General features: G+C 44.2%; 1 protein-coding gene and 1 non-coding gene across 3 annotated transcripts in view; one reads left to right on the top strand and one right to left on the bottom strand.

Annotated features, from left to right (window-relative positions):
* Window positions 1–26,214, top strand: part of LOC118885078 (zinc finger protein 160-like) — a 57,294-nt gene extending 31,080 nt beyond the window's left edge. The window contains exons 1-4 of one of the 2 annotated variants that reach the window (XM_036833420.1): window positions 4,974–5,024; window positions 17,088–17,177; window positions 17,723–17,849; window positions 22,773–26,214. In XM_036833420.1, the coding sequence (XP_036689315.1) occupies window positions 17,106–17,177; window positions 17,723–17,849; window positions 22,773–24,652 (2,079 nt within the window). In that variant the 5' untranslated portion in view covers window positions 4,974–5,024; window positions 17,088–17,105 and the 3' untranslated portion in view covers window positions 24,653–26,214. Of the gene's footprint in view, window positions 1–4,973; window positions 5,025–17,087; window positions 17,178–17,722; window positions 17,850–22,772 lie in introns of those variants that run through there. The other variant, XM_036833419.1, reaches the window with a different exon arrangement.
* On the bottom strand, window positions 20,951–21,022 carry TRNAD-GUC. Its single transcript has one exon. It is a non-coding gene; the product is annotated as a tRNA-Asp (tRNA).
* Window positions 26,215–26,686: the final 472 nt, after the last annotated feature.

Here is a 26,686-nt window from a genome sequence, read left to right as displayed (position 1 = left end):
CACAGGTAAATAAAGAAGTCAGTGTACTTGGGAGCCTTTACTTTAAGATTTGTCCATGTGGAGTTTCTGGGGCTGATCGTGATGGCCTGTAAGATACTTAAGAGACAGGTGGTGCTGAAGGACACAGCCGTGGCCATGCTGTGAACATAGAAAACAAGTTTGCATCCGAAGTCACTGAGGAAATGTTTCAACCCAAAGGCTGCCATTGTGTGGGGAAGTCCTTTAGAAAGGAGTACCAAGGTATTGGCAAAAATCAGGTGCCTGAGAATCAAATCTAGGGATTTTAACCTGTATCCCTTGAGGTGAATGATGACATTCTGATAAAGAAAATAGAAATTCCCTAAGATTCCAACTACAAGTCTGTGATAAGGAGATAACCCCTGTTGCCAAATCCCTGGAGGCCTTTGGCCACCTCCCAGATACTGAGATTCATATTCAGAGTAAGATGGCACTGCAGGAATATGTGAGTTTTATGTTACTGGTGACATGGCAATTGAAATTCACTATTCTTCATTCAGAAACACTCCTATTTTCCATTAGCAAGTGGTTGCATAAGTGATATTGTTTTGTATGTAACAACACTGAATCTTCAACTCTGAGATAAGTACTGTTGTTGTCATTTTCCAGACGAGGCGACCCTAAGTACAGATTATAAGAACCATCCCAACTCGCATCCCCCTAGGTGGCAGCGTCAGAAACTGCATCTGTGTTTTCTAGCTGCAGACAAGCCTCTTCACCAGGATCCTGCATGAAGAAAGGTAGTCAGGTTTACTCTTCACGTCCTCAGCATCTGTATTTTTTTTTTTTTTTTACTGATGTCCTTTGCCATACTTAAGTGGTTTTATCTTCATTAATAATTGTGATGTGGCAATTTTATAATTATGTCTATAAGTTTATTTTATAGACTAGTGTTACCTATGAATAAATCTTTAAAATGCAAATAAGATGATAATGCACCAACTACCATAAAATCCTATAAGAAAGATCATCCCAGACCAAGTGTTGGGTTTATAGGGGCAATAATGGCTTGATGTGATGATGGTAACAGAGATGCATTTGTCCTTATCCCAAGAACAAGCATAAAATGAGAGCAACCACCAGACTCTTTGTACTATAATATGATGGGCTAATCTCTGGGCTTTGAAACACATGAGACAAAACACTGTAAAACAGAGATTAAACTATTATTGATTACATAGAATATAATTGGTTAACAATGAAGGAGGATTAAATGAAACTCTGTGAGGAACAATATAATAATTACTGAAATAGACTCAAATACAAGTATTCCAAATGATATCCAGAAGTCATGGAAACAAGTGCAGTGAATAAGTTTAAATATTAGATTTGGCGTGAGCCTGGGGTTGACATTAAAACATTTATTCTTTTTTTTTTTTTTTTTTGCAAGTAGACCTTTTTTTTTTTTAAATAAATTTATTTATTTATTTATTTAGGCTGTGTTGGGTCTTCGTTTCTGTGCGAGGGCTTTCTCTAGTTGCGGCGAGTGGGGGCCACTCTTCATCGCGGTGCGCGGGCCTCTCACTGACTGTCGTGGCCTCTCCCGTTGCGGAGCACAGGCTCCAGACGTGCAGGCTCAGTAGTTGTGGCTCACGGGCTTAGTTGCTCCGCGGCAAAAACATTTATTCTTAACAGAGAAATATCAGAAGATACATCTGAAGCTGCAAACTGTCAAGTCCCAGATCGTTTGCTCTGAAACCCACAACATAATGCTAATTTTTTTCTGAAATGGTCATTGCCTAATTTCTTTTTTTGGGGGGGGTGGGGGTGGGGGTGGGAGGGTGTGATCTTTTATTGTTTTTCCAAATTCCTGAGCAAAAATCCACAAGGAAGACAGCTAAAGTGGATAATGAATATTTGCTGATGCCTTTCAGTTGTTCTAAGAGCAAAGGGGAAAAAATCCACGCGGGACTGAGTTTATCTTCATGACCCAGACAAGGCCCTTAGGTAGGTCTCCAGAAAACCCAGAGAGGAGAGTTATGTGGCCGCCTCCTTGAAACCAGGGGAGGAGCCCGAAGGCGGGACGACAGAGGTCTGTGAGTAGCGAACTGAACTAAGACACCAAGGAACTGAACTAGGACTCTCCCTTCCTCTGGAAACCTGACTCTGAACCAGGTAGCGATCCTTAGCGCTCCTTCCAGCAGTGGGGGACGGTCGGGCCCGTTAACCAAGGGATAAGGTGCTTTGAAATCCCCTGTGAATTGCTGGCTAGAAAACAAATGGGTCAGCGTAGGAGCAACTAGTCCCTGTTGGGAAAGCACTTTGCAGAAGCTCGGCCGGAGAGAGGGGAGGGGAGGGGTAGGGAGAGGAGGGGAGAGCCGGGTAGCCACAGTGAAGGGAGCTTGTGCCCTGGGAGGGGAGGAGAGGGGAGGGGAGGGGTAGGGAGAGGAGGGGAGAGCCGGGTAGCCACAGTGAAGGGAGCTTGTGCCCTGGGAGGGGAGGTGAGGGGAGGGGAAAGAGAGAGAGGAGGGACAAGGGGAGGAGAGGAGGGAAGGGGAGGAGGGGAGAGGGGACGGGAGAGGAGGGATGGAGGAGGGAAGGGAGGGGACAGGAGCGGAGAGGAGGGGAAAGAGGAGGGGGGAGGGGAGGAGCGATGGGGACGGGGGGTGGGCTTAGAGGCCGGACTCCCTGTCACGGCCCAGCCTGACCAGGCCAGGGAGGAAGAAAGCAGATAAACGGAGTGCACCACCCCTGCCTTTGGCTATTGGCTGAAGGGCCCCCTAAGCCCCACATCCCCCAGGCAGCCCAAGGCTGCCTGCACCTGCCCGGTCTGTGCCTAATTTCAAGAGGGATAATAGTTTCACCATAATCAGAGCACAGGTTTTTTTTGTTTTGTTTTTGTTTGTTTGTTTTTAAACCCACGTGTAGATAAAATTACAGCATCCATTTTAAACAATATGTCCAGCTTAAGAGGGAAAAGGAAGATATTTATATTGTGGTATCAAAGAAAAATTAATCAGTAGTCAATGTAAGAAAGAAATGGAAAATTTTATACCAGTCAAATTGAGGATTATAACCCAGGAGCCAGTCCCCCAGGGAGCTCTGAAAACTTCTGAGAGTCAGGGCGGAGGCCAGTATATATGTGGATTTGGGGAAGGGGATACATGTAACCAAGCACACATCTTGGTAGGTTTCTGCTGGTCAAAGGGAACAGACATCTTAATGGTTGTTAATGGTTTCAGTGCTTTTCTAAGTATGGGAAGATGAAAGAATTCAGGTTCCTAAAAAAATTTCTCCTGAAAATATCTAACATTCTGAAGGCCGGTTCTGCCAGTTTTCCCAGAGCAGAGAGTGCCTCATCCTGATCTCTGCCTGGAATTCCTGTCAGGGCGGCTGTAGGTCAGTGACTGCGGTGGCTAATGTCTTGATTCTTGTAGAACTGGATGGTGGGCAATATTCTTTCTGTTTTAAAAAAATTATTTATTTTATTTTTGGCTGCGTTGGGTCTTTGTTGCTGCGAGCAGGCTTTCTCTAGTTGCGGTGAGCGGGGGCTACTCTTCATTGTGGTGCGTGGGCTTCTCATTGCGGTGGCTTCTCTTTTTGCGGAGCACGGGCTCTAGGCGTGTGGGTTTCAGTAGTTGTGGCTTGCGGGCTCAGTAGTTGTGGCTCGAGGGCTCTAGAGCGCAGGCTCAATAGTTGTGGCGCACGGGCTCAGTAGTTGTGGCTTGTGGGCTCTAGAGCACAGGCTCAGTAGTTGTGGCGCTCTGGCTTAGTTGCTCTGCGGCATGTGGGATCTTCCCGGACCAGGGCTCGAACTCGTGTCCCCTGCATTGGCAGGCGGATTCTTAACCACTGCGCCACGAGGGAAGTCCCACATACAGCTTTCTTTCCCAAGTCACGGAAAACAACAGACTTTTTTTGCATAATTAATCAAGAAAAGCTTATTCTCACCAGCTTATTTCTTCAGCAGCGCTCAGCTGGTGATAGAGGAGATGCCTGGATAATTTAGTTACATAAGTATGACATTTTCATGACTGCTTATATTGTCTAATCATGAACATAAAATCCATGATGCTGTCCGAAGATTTTTTTTTTCATGATCACCAGAGAAATGGCAAAATGAAAAATATTTTTCTTAATATAAACTCTGGGTTCTTGTTCAATTTAACAGCAACCGGGACCTCTGACTTGATTTAGAGGAACATCTTTCAACACGTAATGATGTCTCTAGGATGTGACAGGATGAGACACAACACAGCCACAAATGAACATGCAGAGCCCTTCAACGTCGTTCAAAGGCATGTACACTGAGGTTCCTGGGCAAGTTTGTTGTTGTCGCCATTATTATTATTTGTTTAGCATTTCTTTTTTTTTTTAATATTTATTTATTTTGGCTGCACCGGGTCTTAGTTGCAGCATGAGGGATCTAGTTCCCCCACCAGGTATCGAACCCCGGGCTCCCTGCATTGGAAGCTCGGAGTCTTAACCACTGGACAGCCAGGAACTCCAGGAAGTCCCTAGTTTAGCATTTCTAATGTTCCATTTTTCAACTATAACATGTGTATTTATCATTTTTGACTTTTGCTTGGTGTTACAGTTTGTGGTGACAAGGTTGAAGCTTCCTTAACCCTGTCATTGTGGAAAAGAGCAAAGGTTAAAGAATTCTTCCACTTGACATTCCAGGAAACGGCTTACTGCCAAGACCCACCCTTCTGCATATCACTGCATGAAGACTCACCCTCGGCCCCTTGTTTACCTGGGAAAAAGCCAGAGACAGACCCTCCAAATTCCCAACGATTGCTCAATTATTTGGCCCCGCCCGCCGCGCCCGGGGCCCCGCCCGCCGCGACCCGAGGCCCCGCCCACCGCGACCCGAGGCCCCGCCTCACCCTCCCAGGCAAGGTCCCCACGGAGACCCGTCTTCTCTCCACGACCCGCCCCCTGACGGTCTCGCCCCGCCCAGGCCCCTCCCCCAGACCGCTCCCCCTTTTCGCTCCGCGCGCGCGCGCGCAGTTGCACACACACTCGGAAGCGGAGAGCGTGGAGAGGAAGGCTCGGTGCCCAGCGTGAGTTTCTCTCTTTGTAGTTTAAACTTGCGCCTCGCAGTCTCCTTTCCTCTGTACCCGGGGTCTGAGGGTCGCTACCGACCATAAATAAATCAGACGTCGCTGTGAGAGGCCGAGGGGCGCTTCCCTTTCGGTTTAAACTCTGAAGCCGGTCCCTGCCTTCGGTCCACTTAGACACCGCCTTTCACCCCTCTTCCCTGCTTAAAACCCTTTACTGACCTCACTGACCCCTCCGCCCTTTCCACACCACATAAAATTCTCTTCCGCGAGGTGGATTTATTCGCTCAGCGGCCCCCAAGCTTCGCCCTTTTCGGCCCCTGTGAGCAGCTCCAGGCCAGGCCGCGTCCTCTCCCCGGTCCTGGGGTTCTGGAGAGCCCGCCCCTCTCCTGAGACCCCCTCTCAACCCCTCTCTCCTCAAGTCCTTCTCAGGCCGGTCCTTCTGCTTCGCAGGCCTCCCCTTCGTAGTGACCCTTCCCCTGACCCGTGTTGGGGGAGGTGACCTGGGCCAGCCATGTGACACCCATGGTTCTTCCGTCTCAAATTACATCCCACTGAAAATGTGCTCTTGCTGGTGGGGGACATCTTATTCAGTCGCCATCCCTGCAAATACGTGGGCCAGAGGGATCAGGAGAAGCAGAGACAGAGAGCGACTCAGAGAAATAGAAAATTGAGGAGAAAAGGAGGGAGAACCGATGGCAACGTAGAGGATTGGTAAGGAACTTGCGAAGAGACAGCAGCGTTAAGGAGAGTAAGCCTTGAAGGTAGCAGGTGGGTAAAAGAGAGCAGTTTAGAGAAAAGCGAGATCTCCAGGGAGATGAAGGTGAGCAAAATAGGAGAGGGGCCCTCGATCAGAGGTAGCAGCTGGGCAACGATGGTGAAGCACTTCAGATAGTGTAAGCGAGAGGATGAAAGAGTTGGAGCCGTGGTGGTGTTGGGACAGAAAGAGAAGAGGGAAGACCTGGAGAGCAGGGAGGAAATCAGCCCCTGGGGATGCCAGAGAGTGTGGACTAGGGGAATGTAACAGGGGTAGAAGGGAAGGAGAGCAGAGAGGAAGCTAGGATGGGAGAGAAAGAGGCAGAAATACATGGAGATTAAGGACAGTCAGGTTGGGAAGAAAGAGCTACAGAGAGGTAATGAGTTGCAGAGTGGGACAGGACACGTGTGAGAGAAGAAGTAGGGCAGAAACAGGAGGAGGGTAGAGGGGAACAAAAGGACAGAGAGAGAGGGAGAGAGGGAAAAAAAGAATAGGGAGATAAATAGAATGAGAGGGAAACCCACAGTAGTGACGAAATAGGAGTGACCTGGACCCAGATGAGTTGGTTGGATATGAATTGATTGGATATGAATGATTCAATTGTGATATGTTGAATCGTGGCTTTATAGTCTAATAAATTTAAAAGCTGTTTAATTTGTATAGATGAGGAGGAGAATTGCAGAATTCCACTCTATAAGGCTTGTGCGTTTTATATTTATTTTTATCAGAAGAAAACTTCCATTTGCAATCCTTCACCCAGGGGCCGGTGACTTGACTCAGTCAGTTGTGGGTCACCCCCTTCCCTTTTCCTGGCGTGGGGTAGGGAGTGTGTGTGTGTGTGTGTGTGTGTGTGTGTGTGTGTTTGGAGCAAGAAAAAATTGTTACTTCATGGTGCCTATTTAAAGGGACATTAAAATTCCTCTTTTTTTTTTGTAATGGGGATTTACTTCTTTTTTCATTGTTCTTTTTGTAGCTTGAGCATAATCTTAGTTCATTCAATGTCTACTTTCCTATAAATAATAACCTCTGAAATTGCTTTGGTGGGCATCCTATAATCAATTCATGTCATTTTCTAAATATATATGCTTAATATTTTTTGACTTTGACCCCAGAATTGTGTAGGTTTTTAAAAAAAAAAAATTACTAATTGTTTCCATTTTAAATTTGTTTCTGGTTTAGAGAAAGCCTGTGTGCTTTCTCCTCTTTATCTTATATATTGGAAATATTCTTTGGTAACTAGTAAAGAATTTTAGACTATTTCAGTGAGTACTGAGTAGAGGTGTCAGTGATCTTTTAATAGTTGAAACCTGACTTAACCTAGTTAGTCTGATACTCAGTTTTCTTTGCTTTTATGTGATCTATTAAAATAGCCATGAGCTACTCAGCAGATACTCCCCTCAAGTCATTCTTGTCCACTCTCTGGAAGAGTTGAAGGGTGGGCTGGATTGACTTGGAACCTTTTACCAACAGAGCCTATCTATCTGCGATAAAGAAAAGTGCTCAACAAAACAAAACAGAAAAGTTTCAATAAACATGAAATTAAAAAAAAAAAAATTTGGGCTTCCCTGGTGGCGCAGTGGTTGAGAATCTGCCTGCCAATGCAGGGGACACGGGTTCGAGCCCTGGTCTGGGAAGATCCCACATGCCGCGGAGCAACTGGGCCCGTGAGCCACAATTACTGAGCCTGCACGTCTGGAGCCTGTGCTCCGCAACGAGAGGCCACGATAGTGAGAGGCCCGCGCACCACGATGAAGCGTGGCCCCCAATCGCCACAACTAGAGAAAGCCCTCGCACAGAGACGAAGACCCAGCACAGCCAAAAATCAAATTAAAAAAAAAAAAATTTGCTCAGAGCTTCTTTCACAGCTGACCCTTTTTCAGTGTTTTCCTCACCAGTAGCTATGTTTCTGCAATTATGTATTTTTAAACTGTTTTGCTGTGATTTTCTGGAAAAGAAGAATTAAATGCTCAGTATCAGTGTGATCAGACCTTGAAAGAGAAGTTTCCTTTGAAACTTCTTGAAAGAGACATTTCCTTTGCTCAGGCACGTGAAAGATGGTCCCGGTGTTTTAAGTGGGAACGTTGTTAAGGACAAACTCTGCCCACTGGCCCTTCAAGCGACCTTTTCAGAATTCAGTTCCACCTGCTTCTGTTCACTCAACTCAGACCTTCTCAGAAGTGTCTCCCGTCTGGGCCTCAGGGAGCCCACTTGTAACATGGAGATGAGAGACTAGACCGGAAACTCTGAGGCTGCGCAACGCTGACCCCTGAAATGATTGGCCAGATTGGGCGTGTGTCTGTGTGTGGCGGTTCTTCATGGAGGGAGTGCCCGCTTGTAATTAGAATATTAAGTGGGTCCCAGGCCTCCCAAAATGAAAAACTAAAAGAAAAACAGTAGGATGGAGGCAGGAACATAGGCTCCAAGTCAGAGACCATCATCAGGTGTCTTCCATGAATAAGGATAAATGGGAAGGGAGGGTTTGTCACTTCTGGCACTCAGACCTCCACTGGCTTCCATACGTCTTCAGGGCAAAATCCCGACTCCTCATGGTGGCTACACAGCTCTGTGTCATCCTCAGGACCCTGCCGTTGTCTCCAGCCTCATCCTTTTCTCATGGTTCACTCTGCCCAGGTCACATTCAGCTTTTCTCTGTTCCCAAACATCAACACTTTTTCTATCTCAGATCTTAGTTCCTGCTTCACCCTTTGTCCCTAAATCATCTCTGCTCTGGCCCTTTCTCCTCCTTCAGGTCTCGGCCAGAGATATCTCCCCATCTTCTCCAGCCAATCATCTCGATTTCCCTTCACCAGTCATTCTCTGTCTCATTACCCAGGTTTTATTGCTTCCACATCAAGCTCCTCTATAAGAAATGCTCTTCTCCCTTGATTATTTTGGGTCTTTTTTCCCTCCATTGGAGGGTGCATTGTCTCCATCTTCTTCCCAGGACACCTGCAGCACTTTACTCTGGGGGTGTTTAGATGCTGGGGACTGGGTTGGGCAGAGTACTCCTCAGGGAAAGCCAAGGGGCTGGGACACGTGATGAGGTTAGTTCCCATATTTGTTCTGGAAATTTCAACTGTAACTGAACTAAAGTGTCACTGCTGTGTCAGTGCTCCACTATAGCCCCCAGGTCTTCCAAATTCTGCACATCGAGGGGCTAGCTGCCATCTTGGACAGGAGCCTTGCCTTCCAGCAGTTCAGTTGCTCAGCGTCAGGGATACTGATTACACTTTGGTAAGGATGGGGAGAAGCTTAGGAGCCTGTGGGGTGGGCATGAAGGAGGCCCCCCCTTAAAAAGCTAGGGTACCTTGCAGTTTGCTGTGAGTGGGGAGGACAGGAGACAATGAGATCTGGGCTGTCTCTCTGTTTCTCTTTCTCTCTCTCTCTCTCTGTGACTTCCTTATCAAACACAATCCAGCCAATCCTCAGATGTCTTTAAAACTAGATTCCATAACGTCCCCAGTTGCTGGCAAGTTTTCCCAGGAGGGCCAGCTTCTTGATCTCCATACTGAACGCCCACTGTCCTTCCGTTTGCAGCTCTGTCCACGCCTGTTGCGATGCCTGTGCTCATAGGTCCCTGTGCCTTTTAGCCCTGTTTGTTCACGCACGCGTGGAGGAGATGTCAAAAAATGGGAAATAGTGGAGGGAAGCCCTTAAGCGTCTGCAGGAGTGATACAGCAGCAAGTGTGGGCCTCTAGATGAACCCAGTGAACGGTGTGTGCACCTGTCCCGTGCGTGGTTTTGGGTTCAAGGGGTGTGTGGAACTGTTGAAAAGGGATGTCTCAGTTCTGGCTGGAGCACCTGGAAGTGGATTCATGGGTAGGTGTGGGGCTGCATGGATTGGGTTTGGGTGCCATAATGTCTTTTTTCAGGTTCTCTGGGACACAGATGCTGAGATTGAGATTTTCATGCATGGGTTTAATTTGGAAACTCATGATCACACCTGAAGAGGAATAAGGAAGTAGAATTAGGAGCAGGAATGTCATCCTGTAGTGATGTTAGAACCAAGGCCTGAGCAGAGCCCACAGGGAGCTCTGGGTGCAGGAGGATGGGTGCCTTGGTCCTGGGGGGGTGGATCCAGGAGGTGCCCCCCAGCATCCACTCCACACAGTGAGCTTTGTGGGATCTTTTGGGAGGGCAGAAATCATTGTGCAACCCACAGAGTAGTTACAGGGAACACCTCAGAGATCATTTTTTGTCTTGCTTTTGGTATTTTGGGGTATTTGGGGTTACAACAAAGAAAGTTTCAGGTGCATTTTGAAAGATACAAAAGAGAATTTGGAGTGTTTCCTGGGAAGAAGTTGAGGTCTCATTGGGACATGTGCATCATTGGACAAATCTCTCTCTCTTTTTTAAAAAATTAATTTTTTTAAATTTATTTTTTGGCTGCGTTGGGTCTTCGTTGCTGCGCGCAGGCTTTCTCTAGTTGCGGCGAGTGGGGGCTACTCTTTGTTGTGGTGCGTGGACTTCTCCTTGCGGTGGCTTCTGTTGTTGCAGAGCACGGGCTCTAGGAGTGCTGGCTTCAGTAGCTGTGGCACGCGGGCTCAGCAGTTGTGGTGCATGGGCTTAGTTGCTCCGTGGCACGCGGGATCTTCCTGGACCAGGGATCAAACCCGCGTCCCCTGCATGGGCAGGCGTATTCCTAACCACTGCGCCACCAGGGAAGTCCCAAATCTTTCTTTTATATACAATTTAAAAAAAATATTCTTCTCCATTATAGTTTGTCATAAGATATTGAGTATAGTTCCCTGTGCTATACAGTAGGACCTTGTTGTTTGTCCATTCTGTATATAAAAGCTTACATCTGCTAACCCCAACCTCCCACTCTGTCCCTCCCCCAATCCCCTCCCCCTTGGCAACCACAAGTCTGTTCTCTGTGTCTGTGATTCTCTTTCTGTTTCATAGACAGATTCATTTGTGTCATAGTTTAGATTCCACATATAAGTGATATCATATGGTATTTGTCTTTCTCTTTCTGACTTATTTAACTTAGTATGATAATCTCTAGTTGCATCCATGTTGCTGCAAATGGCATTAGTTCTTTTTTATGGCTGAGTAGTATTCTATAGTGTATATGTACCACATCTTTATCCATTCATCTGTCAGTGAACATGTAGGTTGTTTCCATGTCTTGGCTATTGTGAATAGTGCTGCAATGAACATAGGGGTGCATGTTTTTTGGTTTTTTTTTTTGAATTAGAATTTTGCCTGGATATATGCCCAGGAGTGGGATTGCTGGGTCATATGGTAATTCTATTTTTAGTTTTCTGAGGAACCTCCATACTGTTTTCCACAGTGGCTGCACCGACTTACATTCCCACCAACAGTGTAGGAAGTTTCCCTTTTCTCCACACCGTCTCCAGCGTTTGTTATTTGTAGACTTTTTCTTTTTAAATGATATGCCTATTTATAAATTTATTTATTTATTTATTTATTTTTGGTTGTGTTGGGTCTTTGTTGTGGTGCGCGGGCTTCTCATTGTGGTGGCTTCTCTTGTTGCAGAGCACGGGCTCTAGGCATGCGGGCTTCAGTAGTTGTGGCACTCGGGCTTAGTTGCTCCGCGGCATGTGGGATCTTCCCAGACCTTCAGGGCTCGAACCCGTGTCCCCTGCATTGGCAGGCGGATTCTTAACCACCGTGCCACCAGGGAAGCCCTGTAGACTTTTTAATGATGGCTATTCTGACTGGTGTGAGGTGGTACCTTATTGCAGTTTTAGATAAATCTCTCTTTTATTAGTAGATTTTGTGAATGAAAATATGGTGTCAAGTCTAGTGGTTTTTGGACGTCTTCATGAGTATCAGTCCATCGTGAATGCCTGAGTCATCGGGGCTTGGAATGTTTTGTGGGATTGCATAGCAGAAGGGGATCGTTACGCAGTCTCTGGGGAGTGTGTCAGACCCCATGGAAGTCTGTCGATTTGAGTCATGGAGGGAAACGATGGGTCTTAAGACTCATATGGCAGAAAGTTGTCATTAGGGAGGGCCTACCGGGGGTGGATACAACTTGAGAAGGGCTAGAGGTGTCCTTAACTTGTGGAAAGATTGTTCAGACAATCAAGGGTGATAAACACCACAGAGACCTGCAGTACAATGGCTCATCCTTGGAAAGATGCAGCTGCTGTCTTACTGCCAGGCCAGTGGTGGTTAGTCTGCTATCTTTCCCTGCCTGTCCCAGAACACACACACACACACACACACACTCTCTCTCTCTCTCTCTCTCTCTCTCTCTCTCCAGTCAAAAGGAAGCTGGGGAGGGGAGGGGCAAGGTGTTTTAAATTAACCGTGGAACGAGTATATTTCTCCAAGGAGGAGGGCCACTGCGTTCTGGGAAGGGAATTTGGAGAAGGAAGGGGAGCGGTGTTTGGGGATTTAGAGCCCTAGTAACAGCAGGAAAGCTCAGGAACTAGAAGAAGGAAAAGCTCTGTTCATACTCACCCGGTGACCCAGTGCCCAGCACTTAGCAGAACAGAAGGGGGTGAGCTAGTGGGGCCACATTTAGAGAAAGGATCTTGTCTTCCTACCCAACACACACTCACCCTACATACACATGTCTTCACTGTCTTCTCTAGGATGGCAGTGATGGTGGTTTCCCAAGTAGGAGACTTGAAGAAGAGAAGTGGTTTGTCTGCCCCTTGTCTGCGTTTCTTCCCTCAGGTCTTCCAGCTTCCCCTCTGCTGTTCTGTCAAACACCCACTTCCTGCTCTGCTTCTGCTGTTGCTTTGCACAATCCAACCAACCCAATCAAGTCAGGATTTCAGGCTGTGATTTTTTTAAGCTAATGTCATTGCAGAGTGAGAAACCTTAGATTCCAAGGACTTTTCTCCATATTAGGGTCTAGGCAGCCAGGAGGCTTCTGCTTTTTCTATTGATTTTGTTTTATTTTATTTTATTTATTTATTTGGCCACACTGTGCAGCTTGCGGGATCTTCATTCCCCAACCAGGGATTGAACCCAGGCCCGTGGCAGTGAAAGCATTGAGTCCTAACCACTGGACCGCCAGGGAATTCCCAATTGTAGCCTTTCTGTTGCCCAAATCGGTCCGGTCAGCCGCAGGCGGCTACCCCTTGGATGAGCTCACTGTGCTTCTAGTTGAACCACGCTTGTCCTTTGCACCTTTTGAGGGCAAGGAGCATTGTCTGCATGGAGGACCCTTGGCTCTACCCGCCTCTGCTGTTCCTGGTCAGCTCCCTCCTCACTCTTTCCAGGGCAAATGACCCCTGCACACATCTGTCCCACAAAGTGAAGACTATGGCAGAGCGGGTACTAGTGTAATTTTGTGTCCTTCTCATTCATTTATTCACTACATGTGGAGTGTATACCATATTCCAGGCTTTTTGTCTTGGTCTACACTGGGGATAAAAAATGGTGCACTAATGGAATATACTCCTCTACCTCATGCGGGTTGTTATTTTTAATTTTTATTGGGGTATAATTGATTTACAATGTTGTGTTAGTTTCAGGTGTACAGCAAAGTGAATCTATTATACAAATACATATATCCTCTCTTTTTTAGATTCCTTTCCCATATAGGCCATTACAGAGTATTGAGTAGAGTTCCCTGTGCTATACAGTAGGTCCTTATTAGTTATCTATTTTATATATAGTAATGTGTCTGTGTCAATCCCAATCTTCCAATTTATCCCTCCCCGCGCCTTACCCTCCGGTAACCATAAGTTTATTTTCTACATTTGTTACTCTGTTTTGGTTGTGTAGATAAGTTCATTTGTAGCCTATTTTTGGATTCAACATATAAGTGATATCATATGGTATTTGTCTTTCTCTGTCTGACTTCACTCAGTATGAGAATCTCTAGGTCCATCCATGTTGCTGCAAATGGCATTATTTTATTCTTCTTTTCTGGCTGAGTAATATTCCAAAGTTCATGCGGGTTATTTTTAAATGATGGAGACAGTGAATTAATTCCCTGGTGGTCCAGTGGTTAAGACTCCGAGCTTCCACTGCTGGGGGCACGGGTTCAGTCCCTTGTTGGGGACCTAACATCCCGCATGCCACGTGGTGCAGCCAAACAAACAAACAAAAAAAGATGGAGACAAGCACACCCTGTCACTTACTCACAGCCGTGCAAAGTCAGATGCCGCAAAGCAAAGGACGGGTGCACTTATTCTCCTGTGACCCTCCACTTCCTTGCCCTCCCTGGCATCCCCATCACACCCAGCTGTGCCTCTGTGCTGTCCCCGTGGGGCTCATCACCGCTGGAGAAAAGCACACCCCCAGACTGACCGGTCTCACTTCAGGTTCCCGGCTCTGTTCCCTCACATGCCCTGTGTCTGCTCCCTACCTTTCCTTTACAGGCCCTCATCAGTCCAGTTCATCCTCTCCCATCTTTCCTCTCAGAGACCCTGCTTCTTCTTCATGGAGCCCCTGGAGCGAAGGGAAGAGACCTCCTGTAACTGGCTCACCCATCTGCCTCAGGGCCTGTGTTCTCTCCTCAGTACCGACTGTGAAGTCTGTCCCTGCTCCTGGCTGCGGCTGACCCTGCGATTGTGCCCTTGTTGCCAACTTCACTCTGTGTCAGGACGGCGTGGCATTATGTGGTTTTTTAAAAAATAAATAAATAAACAAACAAATAAGTTTATTTAGGCTGCGTTGGGTTTTCGTTGCTGCGCGCGGGCTTTCTCTAGTTGTAGCGAGCAGGGGCTACTCTTGGTTGCGGTGCGCGGGCTTCTCATTGCGGTGGCTTCTCTTGTTGCAGAGCTCGGGCTCTAGGAGCATAGGTTCAGTAGTTTTGGCACGTGGGCTCAGTAGTTGTGGCTCACGGGCTCTAGAGCGCAGGCTCAGTAGTTGTGGCGCACGGGCTTAGTTGCTCCGCGGCATGTGGGATTTTCCCGGACCAGGGCTCAAACCCGTATCCCTTGCATTGGCAGGCGGATTCTTAACCACTGCGCCACCAAGGAAGTCCCGCATCATGTGTTTTTACTTCTTGGAAGTTACTTTGATCAGTATACAAACATGGTGGCATTGTCTATCTTAAACACTTACAAAGATGCACACACACACGCACCCCACAAATTTTTTTTTTTAAGATTTTTTTTTGATGTGGACCACTTTCAAGGTCATTATTGAATTTGGTACAATATTTGGTTTGGCTTCTGTTTTATGTTTTTTTGGCTGCAAGACGGGTGGGATCTTAGCTCCCCAACCAGGGATCAAACCCACACCCCCTGCATTGGAAGGTGAAGTCTTAGCCACTGGACCGTCAGGGAAGTCCCTCCCACAACTTTTTATACACTCTGTTCTTTCATCTTTAAAATAAAATGTTCTCGGGCTTCCCTGGTGGCACAGTGGTTAAGAATCCGCCTGCCAATGCAGGGGACATGGGTTCCAGTCCTGGTCCGGGAAGATCCCACACGCCGCGGAGCAGCTAAGCCCATGCACCACAACTACTGAGCCTGCACTCTAGAGCCCACGAACCACAACTACTGAGCCCACGTGCCATATCTACTGAAGCCCATGTGCTCTAGAGCCCATGCTCTGCAACAAGAGAAGCCACCGCAATGAGAAGCCAACGCACCACAACGAAGAGTAACCTCTGCTCGCCGCAACTAGAGAAAGCCTGCGCACAGCAACGAAGACCCAACACAGCCAAAAAATAAGAAATATATAAAAATAAAATAAATTTAAAAAAATAAAAATAAAACGTTCTCAATTAACTGCATCTTCCTTCCTATCAAGTACCTTTTTGCTCTGCTCCATTTCAGAGCACGATGTCCTCTTGCAGGAGATTGGGGGCACGAGAGAATGCTCACGTCCCAGAAGAGTTCCTGAGACTGGCTGCCAAGTGAGCGTCCTGGCTTCACACAGGAAAGAATTCAAGAGCAAGCCATAGTAAAGTAAAAGCTGGTTTATTAAGAGAGATAGGGACTTCCCTGGTGGTCCACTGGTAAAGAATCTGCCTTCCAATGCAGGGGACGCAGGTTCGATCCCTGGTCAGGGAGCTAAGATCCCACATGCTGTGGAGCAACTAAGCCCGCACGCTGCAACTGCTGAGCTCACGCGCCTCAACTGGAGAGCCCGGGCACCGCATCGAAGAGACAGCCTGCCTCAATGAAGATCCCACGTGCTGCAACTTAGACCCAACGCAGCCAAACAATATATGGAAAATAGGTACAATAAAAGAAATAAAATATTTTAAAATTTATAAAAATAACATTAAAAAGAAAAAGAGAGGGGCTTCCCTGGTGGCTCAGTGGTTGAGAGTCTGCCTGCCAATGCGGGGGACACGGGTTCAAGCCCTGGTCTGGGAAGATCCCACATGCCGCGGAGCAGCTGGGCCCGTGGGCCACAACTACTGAGCCTGCGCGTCTGGAGCCTGTGCCCTGCAACAGGAGGGGCCGCGATAGAGGCCCACACACCGCGATGAAGAGTGGCCCCCGCTTGCCGCAACTAGAGAAAGCCCTCGCACAGAAACGAAGACCCAACACAGCCAAAAATAAAAATAAACAAATTAATAAATTAAGAAAAAAAAAAAAAAAGAGAGAGATGTACATTCCATAGGCAGGATGTGGTTGTCTCAGAAGGTGAAAGTGGCTCCAGGCTGTGGGGGTGATGAGTTTTTATGGGCTGGGGTAATTTCATGCACTAACAAGTGAGAAGATTATTCCAGCTATTTTGGGGAAGAGGCAGAAGTTGATTTGGGTAATTATTTCACAGTATATGCATGTGTCAGCTATCACATTGTACGTCTTAAATGTACACAATATTTATTTGTCAGTTATACCTCGATAAAGCTGGAAAAGAAGAAGGTGCAAGGTGTGCCAGGCTTGCCCCCTCTGAGGGGTGCTCATCCAGGCTGCACATGACAGCGATGAGGCATTTTGCAAATACCTTTGTTACCTGACCAGAGATTCCCCTTCACAAAGTCTGTGCGGGGCCCAGCCTCAGTGATACTTAAGGTGCCCTGGTGTATCCATCACTGAGCATCGTGACTCTGAGTCCCCCCGTTCCTGAGGGCTGAGATCTGGGCTGAGGCTGAGGGGCTCTGCTCTGCGTGGGGATGGATCAGGGCTGGTCTGTGACCTGCAGGGGGTCGTCGGGTCCAGCTGAGGTGCCCGCTGCTGCTGTGTACGTGAGGGCCTCACCAGGAGGGGAGCCTGATCTGAAGGAAAGGGTGGGAAAACTCCTGTGTTGGACTCTGTGTAGGAGTTTACTGTCCTGAGCCCCTCCTGGGACAGTGGGCAGCAGGGGACTGTCTGTTCCACATGCTGAGGTCTTCCCCGTGTGTGTGGCTGTGACTCAGGAAGGGGGTGTGTTGACTCCAAGCATTCAACAGCATCTTTTCCACTTTCAAGATCGACCTCTAAAGACTCATGTTGCCTGAGGAAGAAGCCCGGAAGAGGAGGAAGAGGAAAGAAAAGGAGTCAGAAATGGCTCTTTCTCAGGTAAAGTGATGTTCTTGGTTGATTATTCTGTTTCTTCTTCCTTCTTTGCATTTGCTAATCTCTGAATCTAGAGTAGCCTTAGATTCCATCTGTGACACAGTTTTCTACTCTGTAGAATGGAAACATCTTTCTCTAATGAGCTATTACATTGATAACAAGTTAATTCAGGTAAAGCGTTTAGAGTAACACGTAACGTATAGGAAGTGTTCAACAACTTGTAGCCATTGCTGTTATCGTCATCACAGTTTTTAGATTCCGACCTTTCTTTAACACTTCTGTATAGACCCAGTGTTGAATTTTTATTTGTGTATTTCATGTATCATACAGAAAAATGAGAAATCCACATTGATTTGGAGGCTATCATAATCTCCTATGGAAAAGCATAAGAAATTAGAGAGGCATAATGTGCCCCAAATACCTTTACGTGCATCTGTCAGAATACATACTTCAACTGAATCGATCCTTACCCCTCTCTCTTCTTCTCATTTTGCATGCAGATAAGAACTCTCCTCATGGCCCCATGGTGAAGTGTGTTTTCATTTCAGGAACGGTTGGCCTTCGAGGATGTGGCCATAGAATTCTCTCAGGAGGAGTGGGAATGCCTGGACCCTGCTCAGAGGGCCTTGTACAGGGACGTGATGCTGGAGACCTACAGGAACCTGCTGTCCCTGGGTGAGGATAACTTCACTCTGAAGTTGGGATCTGTCCTTGGGTATCTTTGCATTTTCCCTCATGTGCCTCTTGGGAGCCCCTGCCTTGCTTGACTGAGATCAAAGCCCTGTTGACTCAGACATGAAACGTTTCATAATGTGGCATGAGGACTTTGAACTTGCCTTTCTTCATGTGATCTGCCCATGTTATGATACATCAAGGGTGGTTCCAGAGCTTAAATAGGCATAAAGCCTTATAGCGAACTTAGAATATCCACTTCCCTCTCTGCTACCCCTGTGTTTTTGATTCAGCAGTCCTTGAAAGAGAGCTAGATGTCTGTATATTACACTATTCCTTATGCATTCAGGAGGGGGCAAGCAGTGGATGAATTTGTGAAATATTTTCCTAGACCCATCTGTAATGTCCTCACACATTAGCTGAACAAAGAGCTGGGATTCTGGAAATGACACAGCACATGATCTTCCTTTCTTGCAATTAGCAGTAATTACTGTTTCTGACCTGATTATTATTATCTCCATTTTAGTGTAAGGGAAAGAGCGCTGGACTCTGAAGAGGGAAGTGAAAATAGTGAAAAAAAACCAAAGGGATGAAAAATTATCAAAAATGTGGACACAGGTCAGATCTCAGATGGACACATCATTAACAGTTTTGGGGAAACTCTCCCCAAGTGGGAGAGTTCTATGGGACTACAGAAGTTTTTTTTATTATTTGAGTTCTCAGAGGAAATTTTTCTTCTCCCCAACTTATCACTCTGTCTGTCAACATGTAAAATGTATTCTTTCACCCTCCAGTGGGGCTGCAGCTCCTACAGAGACAAAGGCAAAGTTTTTCTCATGATCTACACTCTGCCATCTGGCCCCTGTGAACTCTTTGGTCCCTGACTTTGAGGAGCATGGGACGGGATGTTTTACAGAGGTTTGTCTCCCCTTCTGAACTTGATTTCATTGGTTGCTCAGTTCTTAGCCCATATAGGTAAGAGCTGACACCTCTGTAGTGGTAACACGTGGACCTATCCTGGTTCCATCTCCATTTGCTGTACTTGGGAGACCTAATCAGAAGATGAGAAAACACTGGCTGCTCTTTGATTCCGTCTGTCACCCCAGAACCTGCATGGAGCTGTCTCAAGCCCTGTCTGCCTGTTTAGATCCCTCAGACCTTCCTTTTGTTCCGTTTTTGCCACACAGCTTGGGGGTGTGTAGTGGGACGTGCGTTGGATCATCTGTGATTGTTACTTAAGAAAACTGTAAAGACAGTGGGCAGAGTGGTCCTCTTTTTGATCCCAAATCCTACATGGGGATTATATGTCAGTCTTTCAGGCTCTTAGCTTTGTGTCTGTGGGTAGAACACACAGTCCTATGTCAAGATCCTACAGTATCTGACCCCCATATCTTATATTTTTCTCATTCTTCTACTGCTCTATCTGATCTGGGAATGTAAACTCTTCCCTGATTTCATACTGTGTTCAATTTGCATGATTTTGCCTCTGAAGCTTGCTTTTGAAATACACATTCCTGGGATCTGAGATTTCATCCTCTGTTTTTTTGCTGTGATAATCGACTTTTGGAGGATAGACAGACTCTTGGGACTCTCCTATGGGGTGGGTTTATTTGGTGACAGAAAACTCTTGATGGAGAACACTTTGAGTAGTATGTTGCAATGTTATCCTGCTACATACAGAAGCACCACTTGAAGCCACTCAGTAGAGTGGTCAGCATGTCTCAGGATACTGAGATGGAAGGTACACAAGAGCCTGATTGATAAGTGTTTCCAGTTTTCTGGTCTTTGAGGACTGTCAGTGGAGCATCTCTCGAGGGCACCATGACAGCGTTGATCACATGTACTGGTGATCATGCCATCTGAGCCACACTAAATAATACAGGAATTTCTCCTGGGAACAACATTGTCCAAGTTCATATCCTCGTATTTCTGAGGCTGTTGACTAAACTATTGTCCATACCACATTTTTCGTCCCCTGTAAGTGCCATTGTTCATCCTTCCTCAACACATATTATTTTGAAGCATCTTAATGACTGAGCTTACGAAGCTGAACGATGATACGCCTAGTGTTCTTTGTTTTATATTTGCAGTGTGTGGCAGGGTTGAATTGGGGAATGAACATTCTTTTATATATTTTACACTATTTCCTTCTTTAGTGATGGTGATACGGCTCATCAGCAGTTTCCCTAAATCCTACCCTTCGTCCAGAATATTTTGAAAAGATAGTCTTTTTAAACAAATTTTACTGAAGTATAGTTGATTTACAAAGTCATGTTAATTTCTGCTGTACAGCAGAGTGATTCAGTTATACTTATCTATTCTTTTTTGTTGTTGTTGTGGACCATTTTTAAAGTCTTCATTGAATTTGTTACAATATTGCTTCTGTTTTATGTTTTGGTTTTTTGGCCACGAGGTATGTGGGATCTTAGTTCCCTGACCAGGGATCGAACCCGCACCCCCTGCATTGGAAGGTGAAGTCTTAACCACTGGACTGCCAGGGAAGTTCCTACATATCTATTCTTTTTCATATTCTTTTCCATATAGTTTATTATAAGATATTGAATATAGTTCCCTGTGCTATACAGTAGGATCTTGTTGTTTATCCATCCTATATAAACATAGTAGTTTCCATTTGCTAATCCCAAACTCCCAGTTTGTCCCCACCCACCCTCCCACCCTTGGCAACCACAAGTCTGTTCTCTATGTCTGTGAGTCTGTTTCTGTTTCATAGATATGTTCATTTGTGCTGTATTTTAGATTCCACATATAAGTGATATCATATGGTATTTGTCTTTCTCTTTCTGACTTACTTTGCTTAGTATGAGAATCTCTAGGTCCATTCAAGTTGCTGCAAATGGCATTATTTTATTCTTTCTTATGGCTTTTTATAGTATTCTATTGTATATATGTACCACATCTTTATCCATTCATCTGTTGATGGACATTTAGGTTGTTTTCATGTCTTGGCTATTGTAAATAGTGCTACTATTTATAATAGGGGTGCATGTATCTTGAAAAGATAGTCTTTTTAATTTATTTTTTTAAGTTTATTTTTATTTTTATTTATTTATTTAGGCCATACCGGGCAGCATGCGGGATCTCAGTTCCCTGACCAGGGATTGAACCTGGGCCACAGCAGTGACAGTGCTGAATCCTAACCACTAGACCACCAGGGAACTCCCCCATCACACTCCTGTTTCTCTTACTTTCTGTGTAAATTGGGGTTATGTACATAAACCCTCTAAGTCTACCTCCCTTATTTGAAAAATAATGGTAGTTTACCTCAGGCTTTTAAAACAAATAAGTACTGTCAGATGGCTTATAATATTGCACATTTATGGAAAGACTCATAAGTTACTGTTATTTAATTAGATATATCAACTTTCTCTCATGTTTGTTATGCAATATCCCTTTGTCTGCATTATATTTTGTAATTTTTTATTTTGCAACTTGTTCTCAACAACGTTGTCTCTGACCTTAGATCATAGATTTTTAAAGCACACACTTCATATTACATATATTTTGGGGACAATGAACTGGAGAATTAAAGGGCATTGCATAGAGAGGGAATTGCTCTGCTTGGCTGTTATATAACAGCAGTCATGAAATCATGTGACTTCCGACTTCTTTCTTCAGTTCTTATTCTTTATAATGCCATATATTTTCCCGACCTGATATTTTAGGAGTCAGTTATCTCAACACATTTTACAGTTTTCATATTGTGTGTTCTTTCTGGAGTAAAAGTCTTTTCTTTATTCTTAAGGGGGAGTGTTTAGCGTTCCATAGAATATGATATTCTATAACATGGTTACTTACTACTGCTCGTTTTATCATGGGTTACTAGAATAGTGCATTTATTAACCTTTTAAAAAAATATTTATTTATTTATTTATTTATTTGGCTGCATCGGGTTTTTGTTGCGGCACATGGGATTTTCGTTGCGGTGTTCGTTGTGGCGTGTGGGCTTCTCTCTAGTTGTGGCATGCAGGTTTTTCTCTTCTCTAGCTGTGGAGTGGGCTCCAGAGCACGTGGGTTCTGTAGTTTGCGGCATGTGGGCTCTAGTTGAGGCGCGTGAGCTCAGTAGTTGTGGCACGTGGGCTTAGTTGCCCCGTGGCATGTGAGATCTCAGTTCCCTGACCAGGGATCGAACCTGCATCCCCTGCATTGGAAGGCAATTTCTTTACCACTGGACCACCAGGGAAGTCCCTTTTTATTAATTTTTATTGTGATTTACAATTGATGGTCTTTCAGAATGTATTATGCAATATAATTGACATGTACTTGTTAATGTTATAAAATGCCTATTCTTCATGGGTACTGATACTTTTATAACAGGTATTTAGAAAAATATTTCATTTTTTAAACATTGTTTTATTAAATTCTTCTTTTTCTCAGTGCTGTATTTGTTTTGCAGTTCTAAACTGCCATTTACTTACGTTTTTTGTTGGATAAGCTTGATTTGGATTATTTACCATTACAATATATTGTCTGTTTTTTGTCATTTATTTATGTATTGATAGAATAAGTATGTAAATACTGTATGCAGATTAGGTATAATTAGTATGCAGAAAATATGTCTGATATATTTCTCCTCAGTTACAGTCAGTTGGTATGTGCTTTGGGGTTTTGGTCATGGGATTAGCCGTTTTTTGAGAGCTAAACATAAGTTTGCACAATGTGAGTGTTTTTATCATAGATTGCTTGAAATGAGGCTACCCTAAAATTAATTTTAATTACATGTGATCACACTTTCTTTATTAAAGAATCCTGTTTCTTTAATGTTTCTCAAAATGTGAAGATCACGGTTGGGAAGTTTCTTAACTACATTCAGTGTGTTATTTTTGGTATAATGTTATGTTTTCTACATAAAATATTTATTCATGAATCGTAATTAATAAGAAACCTATGGTATTTTGTATCTTGTAGATATCTCTCCCACACATGTTATCAAGAAATTACAACCAAAGGAGAACACTAATTCAACAGATACATTCCAGACAGTGATTTTGGGAAGACACGAAAGCCATGAAGTCAAAGGTTTTTACTTCAGGGAAATCCGAGAAAACATGCATCACTTTGAGTGTCAGTGGAGAGATGATGAGAGAAATTACAAAGGAGTGCCTGTAACCCATAGTGGAAATCTCACTGACAGAAAAGATCCACATGGTGGAAGGGATGCAGGAAACAAGCCTATTGAAAATAAGCTTGCATTAAGCTTTCAGGATGAACTGTGGATATTTCACACTGAAAGGAAAATTTATGAATGTAATCAAGTTGAGAAGTTCATCAACAATAGTTCCTCAATTTCAGCTCTCCAAAGAATTACTCCTAGTGTCGGAACCAACACTTCTAATATGTATGGGAATGATTTTGTCCATCCTTCAATACTGACACAAGACCATAAAGCACACAGGGAAAAACCTTACAAACGTAATGAGTGTGGCAGAGCCTTTAGTATGTGCTCAAGCCTCACGAACCATCAAGTAATCCATACTGGAGAGAAACCTTACCAATGTAATGAATGTGACAAGGCTTTTTTCCATAGTTCCAAACTTGTAAAACATCAAAGAATTCATAGTGGAGAGAAACCACACAAATGTAATGAATGTGGTAAAGCTTTTATCCAAAGTTCAAGCCTGGCTGACCATCAGAAAAGTCATGCTGGAGAGAAACCATACAAGTGTGATGAATGTGGCAAAGCCTTTATTGTGCATTCAAGCCTAATCAACCATCAGGTAGTCCACACTGGAGGGAAACCTTACCCATGTAATGAATGTGGGAAGGCTTTCCTCAAACGTTCAAACCTTAGGCTTCATGAGAGAATTCATACTGGAGAGAAGCCATACAGGTGTATTGAATGTGGCAAGGCCTTTAGGCAATGGTCTGACATCAGGATTCACCAAAGAATTCATGCTGGAGAGAAGCCTTTCAAATGTAATGAGTGCGGCAAAGCCTTTACTCAGGGCTCACACCTCACTAGACATCAGGTAATCCATACAGGAGAGAAACCATATAAATGCGATGTATGTGACAAGGTCTTCAGTCAGAATTCACACCTTGCAAGTCATCGGAGAATTCATACTGGGGAAAAACCATACAAATGTAATGAGTGTGGGAAAGCCTTTATTGTTCGTTCAAGCCTAACTTACCATGAGGTAATTCATACTGGAGAGAAATCTTACAAATGTAATGAATGTGGCAAGGCTTTTATCAAGAGTTCACATCTTAGGCATCATGAGAGGATTCATACTGGAGAGAAGCCATACAGGTGTATTGAATGTGGCAAGACTTTTCAGCAATGGTCTGACATCACTACTCACCAAAGAACTCATGCTGGAGAGAAGCCTTTCAAATGTAGTGAGTGCGGCAAAGCTCTTACTCAGGGTTCACACCTCACTACACATCAGATAATCCATACTGGAGAGAAATCATATAAATGCAATGTATGTGGTAAGCTCTTCAGTCAAAATTCACACCTAGCAAGTCATCGGAGAATTCATACTGGAGAGAAACCATACAAATGTAATGAGTGTGGCAAAGTCTTCAGTCAAAACTCACACCTTGTAAATCACCAGAGAATTCATACTGGAGAGAGACCTTACAGATGTAATGAGTGTGGCAAATCCTTTAGTGTGCCTTCAAGCCTCAGTAAACACCAGGTGATCCATACTGGGGAGAGACCTTACAAATGTAATGAATGTGGCAAGGCTTTTAGCAGGCGTTCACACCTTAGGCTTCATGAGAAGATTCATACTGGAGAGAAATCATACAAATGTATTGAGTGTGGCAAAGCCTTTAGACAGTGATCCTACCTCAGGATTCACCAAAGAATTCATTCTGGAGAGAAACCTTACAAATGCTGTGATTGTGGCAAAGCTTTTACTCGGGGCTCACACCTCTCCAGTCATCAGAAAATCCATACTGGACAGAACCTTACAGATGTACTGAGTGTTGCAAGGCTTTTAGGTATTGCCTTAAACTCAGGGTTCACCAAATAGTCCATACTTAACAAATGCAATGAATGTGGCAAATTTTCAACTTACTGCACACTTTTCACCAAGTAACAGGATCTGTATTCTGGAGTGAAACCATACAAGTGTAGTGTGTGTGATAAGGATATTTTATCCAAATATCAAACGTTGGGGAACATATTGGATGGACATCTTTAAAATGCAATACACATGGCAAAGGCTTTCACTTGAGTTAAGTATTAGGCAACAGCAGAGTCCCAAAGATCAAAACTATGGAGCATCAGAGGATTTATGTTGGAGAGCAACCTTACAGATGTAATGAATGTTGTAAGGCTTCTTCAGATGTGCATGCCTTTGGCATAATGAGAGAATTTATGCAGGACAGAAAATATACAGATATACTTAACATGGAAATACCTTTAAGAAACAGTGTGTCCTTAGGATTCACCAAACAATTCATATTGGGGAGAATCTTTATAAAAAGTAGTTGGTAAATTTCTTCACCACTTCTCACAACAGACCGCACTTCAAGGAACCATACTAGGAATACCTAAGTCTTCAGTTTTCTGAGATTAGCCTGAGATAATTGTACAGTGCAGAATAATTAAAAATCAAAATCTGTTAAAACTCAACGACATGATGCTTATCACAGGAGCAAAGACTCATGCGGAAATGGCCCATTCAGTGTATAAAATATTTAAATATTTGAGTTTTCTTGAAAGAGTACATTGCTATTCATGACTTTCAACCTGAAGGTTGAAGTCTGTTGAACTTATGCCTTCATTACAGTCGTTTCATGATGGTCTCTGGGAAGAAATCAATAAGGTGAAGGGGCTGACTTTATTAGGTGTGGTTCATTGACATCCATGTTCCCTGGAAAAATAAGAACAGAAAATTATCAAATTCAGTAGTGTGTGAATTAGCATTAGGGAGGGGCAGAGAATACTGTAAAACTGTGACATGACTCATCGTGCTTATTATGTTCAGGGTGCCCTTCTGTGGATAGGCCAGTGTGGGTTATAGGAAAGAATGTTCTATCAACTGACCATGAACAGAGCAGATTGGACATTAAAGGACTTGGGCTTTTCATGGGAGGAGAGTTACAGGTTATTAGGTACTGATTATGTGGTAGAAATAATGCAGATGAAATGGTGGTCATTTTCTCCATTGACTGGCAATAGTTGTTGTGTATCAGTGATTAATGAAAAATTAGCCTTGTTCTTGGAAATTGAAGAGAGAGCAGTTATCTTGAAAGGAAAATGTAATCAAAAGGACCAGAAAAGTATGTGCATGTGTATGATTCATATTTAGCTGCTGCCATTACATTTTGCTACTGTTTTATTCAGAATGTATCGTAAGTCTCGTGCTTTAATAAAATTTTTATCGTTTTTTTCCATAACTCTGAATGGATCATGTTTCTTCCACCAACACAGTTTTATCCCACTTCGGTACTTCATAACGGAAACGAACAATGCACCATAGGCTCTCAAGTTTGAAAGAATCTATAACAATTTCTTTCCATGATGGATTCAAAGAACATAGAGTTTGGGGATTATATATTCATAATTTGCATTTGAGTTATTCTCTCCGCACTCTGTCCATAGCAGTGCAATTATAGACTCTGGCCCCCTAAAACCTACCCCCCTGTTCATGAATGTGCACTATATTATATGTGCGCCATGTAATGTTTCCTGATGTCCTCTTTTGTGCCCAAATAAAGCCCATAGTATGCACCTTGATTTACCTGAAGTGAAAATAGCAATAACAAACATATGAAAAAATTAGGAAATAAAAAACTAAAAGGTTAAAAGTAATCTCTTTTTGAGCTTGGAGCACTCTAAAATAATTTAGAATGAACACTATGTAATA

This window comes from Balaenoptera musculus, chromosome 19, assembly GCF_009873245.2.
Source record: "Balaenoptera musculus isolate JJ_BM4_2016_0621 chromosome 19, mBalMus1.pri.v3, whole genome shotgun sequence".
In the NCBI taxonomy this organism is placed as follows: Eukaryota; Metazoa; Chordata; class Mammalia; order Artiodactyla; family Balaenopteridae; genus Balaenoptera; species Balaenoptera musculus.
Note: the sequence above shows the minus strand (reverse complement) of the source record. Positions and strands in the feature narration are given on the sequence as shown.